We start from the raw sequence: 2,881 nt of genomic DNA, 5'->3' as shown, positions 1-2,881 counted from the left end.
GCTAAAATTGGGCCTGATCTCTAGGTAAATGAGCCTAGCGCTTTTAGAAGTTACATGATCCAATAGTATTCATTACTGAGCTTATGAAATATAACACGTCGGTTGGAACTGTATGTAATATACAACTCTTTTACAGCCTCCTTCTCAGGCTCTCAGCGGCAAATCCATGGGCCTGGGAATGAGTTTGCCATGTCCTCCCCCCATAACCCGTAGTTAATGTACTTATATTCGTAGAGGGAATCTTTCTGTTTGTAAGCATTTGTCGTGAATTATATAAGTAGATGTTGAAAAAGACGTTGATCATGTTACCTACTTTTGTGGCTCAAAATGATACAAGTCTTGACATGACTTTATAGCTGAAAAAGAAATAACAATCCATTTTTCCTCTTTGAATCGGTTCAATTTCCTCATCTAAGATAATAGGAGACGATCTTCGCAATCCCAGTCGGCATGCTGTTCACACTGGCTAGGCAGTTCGTCGGTTTGTTACACACAGTACCTCACAAAATTGAAAAGGGAACCGCGGCCGGAAAACTTAGTTCTCTCGCTACATTATTGCTGAGCGCGATTCGAAATTAGCACACAAGCTCGAGTTACTGATAAGGAACAAACTGGACAATTTCAAGTTTGTCTTTCTTGTCAAATAACATCGCGGATAATCGACTGAGTCGCGGTCATGCGGAAACGCATGCTACTGATTGCAGACTGTGCAGACACTGCAGACTGTCCTGATTGTGCAGACTGCAGAGTGTAGGCTGTGCAGACTTCGCACCGCTAGACTGCAGCCTGTTCAGACTGCAGACTTTGCAGACCTTACAGACTGTCCAAACTGTGCAGACTATCCGGACAGCAGACTGCACAGCCTGTGCCGACCACAGACTGCCCAGACTGCAGACAACGAAGACTGTTGATTGTTCAGACTGCGAAGACTGTCCAGACTGGAGACTATGAAGCGGACTGTTTTGACTGCAAAGACTACGCAGACTTTTGCAGGATGTGCCGACCGTGCAAACTGTGTGTGTGTTTTTTTTTTCGCAAAAGCGTAACGTAACGTTTATTACCTACTTCGCAAGATACTCCAACAAAACCATCTCTGCAATTGCAATAAAAAGTGTGATGGTTGAAGCTTGACACACACGTACCTCCATTGCGGCACGGCGAGGAAACGCAAGAGGTCTGAAATAGTAATATTTCGAAATATCATCGAACATTTTCTATAAAAACAGATCAGTTATTTAGAGTAGATTATCACTGAATTTACAACTACCTTCAAGAAGGAACTTAAATGATGGGAGGTCGTGTTTCTTTTATACTTCTCGGGGTTGCTGTTCTTTTCAGAGGACAACAACTCGCACCAAATCTTTTCATCGGCTGCAGTTTCGATGGCGGCCAGATTAACAGACAAGCAAGAAGGATTTCTCAAGCAATTAATGTTGCAGGCAAGCTTGTCGGAGACAGTGAATGTTTCAAGTCTAGGAACATTTAGATAGTGATGATCGTCTTGCATGAAAAAATCTTGGCGAAACCCGGAGTCCAATCCTGTAGAAAGGACAGTATTTAAAAAAATTCGAAAAACAGCAGAGTATCGAAAACGCTGAAAGTTATTAAAATATATTTTCAAAGCAAAAACGCCTTTATAGCGCAAAATGTTTTAAATCTAAAAAGAAGTTAATATTAGTGTTTTGTGGACACTTAAAAACACCAGGACAAGATTTTTAAAATTAATTCCTAAAATTTTTATAAAATTAATTCAATTTAATTTAGCAAAAAAAACCACGTTATTAAAAAATTGTGTTTTCAGATTTGTTATTTCAATTTGAGCGACAAAGAAAAGTGGCAATACAACCAGCAAAAAGAATCTTTTTTGGGCTCCAGCATGGTACGTGTATGAAAACCATAATCAAAACCGCCTTCGTTCCATTCGGTATACTTTCGAAGCAAAAATCACTCTGAGAATTTATTAGCTTAAATATCACGCATCTCTTGAATCAAATTCGGTTTCTAGGTATCACTTTTATCATGAATATCGACTGAAAATAGTTTAATAATGTTTGTTCTTAGACGCCTTTAGACTCCTTTTGTTATCCGATGTATTGCCTAGTTTTGTTGTGCACTATACAGAATACAAAAAACTGAAAAGTTACTGACACAAACTTGTTGTGGCCGTTAAAAATGCCTGAAAAATAACAACTTCATAACAATAATAGGAACTGAGATAATCAAGCAAAACTGACCTTGTGTATAAGCTGTCTCAGCAAGTATTGACAGTAAAACTTTGAAAAGAAGAAACCAAGTGAATAATGAAGAACACATGGCCGGCGTCTAAAGTTACATCTTTGATATTACATTTATCTTAGACCAAGACTCTGCTGGAGAGTGGTTTGTTTTCAAATGCTAAAAACAATTTTTTGTCAGCACCAGCCAGTGGCAGCTCAACCGACCTTCGTCAATTTCGCCAACTCTTAATATCATTAGTTTCCAACCTAGTCAAACCTTGCTTGCAAAATCTTAATAGGTACGTAATAAAAAAATATAGAGGATATTACACGGTGGCGAGAAGATATGAATTTTATGTTCGAGTGGCAAGAACAATATCTCACGAGTGAGCGAAGCGAACGAGTGAGATATTGTTCTTGCCACTTGAACATAAAATTCATATCTTCGAGCCAACGTGTAATGTTCTTTTTATTATGTGGAGAAACCAATTCAACAAAAGCAAAAGGCGGGAATCGTGACGTCATTGAACGATACGACACTCACAAAGGTGACATACGGAAAATACGTCTCTCGGGTCCCGGATGAAGTGGCGTATGGAATCTACGAGTGGTTTAGTTCCCAGTAAAACACTCTCCTCCATATGATAAATAACAATATGTGATGG

At 39.0% G+C, this 2,881-nt stretch overlaps 1 protein-coding gene across 1 annotated transcript in view; it reads right to left on the bottom strand.

The window, feature by feature from the left end:
- LOC140944411 (uncharacterized) overlaps positions 1–2,472 on the bottom strand; it is a 4,373-nt gene extending 1,901 nt beyond the window's left edge. The window contains exons 1-4 of the mRNA XM_073393555.1: positions 2,442–2,472; positions 1,262–1,539; positions 1,062–1,176; positions 314–356 (exon numbers count right to left, since the gene is read on the bottom strand). Of these exons, the coding sequence (XP_073249656.1) occupies positions 314–356; positions 1,062–1,176; positions 1,262–1,539; positions 2,442–2,472 (467 nt within the window). The remainder of the gene's footprint in view (positions 1–313; positions 357–1,061; positions 1,177–1,261; positions 1,540–2,441) is intronic.
- Between the last annotated feature and the right edge of the window lie 409 nt (positions 2,473–2,881).

Source organism: Porites lutea, chromosome 7, assembly GCF_958299795.1.
Source record: "Porites lutea chromosome 7, jaPorLute2.1, whole genome shotgun sequence".
NCBI classification, from domain to species: Eukaryota; Metazoa; Cnidaria; class Anthozoa; order Scleractinia; family Poritidae; genus Porites; species Porites lutea.
Note: the sequence above shows the minus strand (reverse complement) of the source record. Positions and strands in the feature narration are given on the sequence as shown.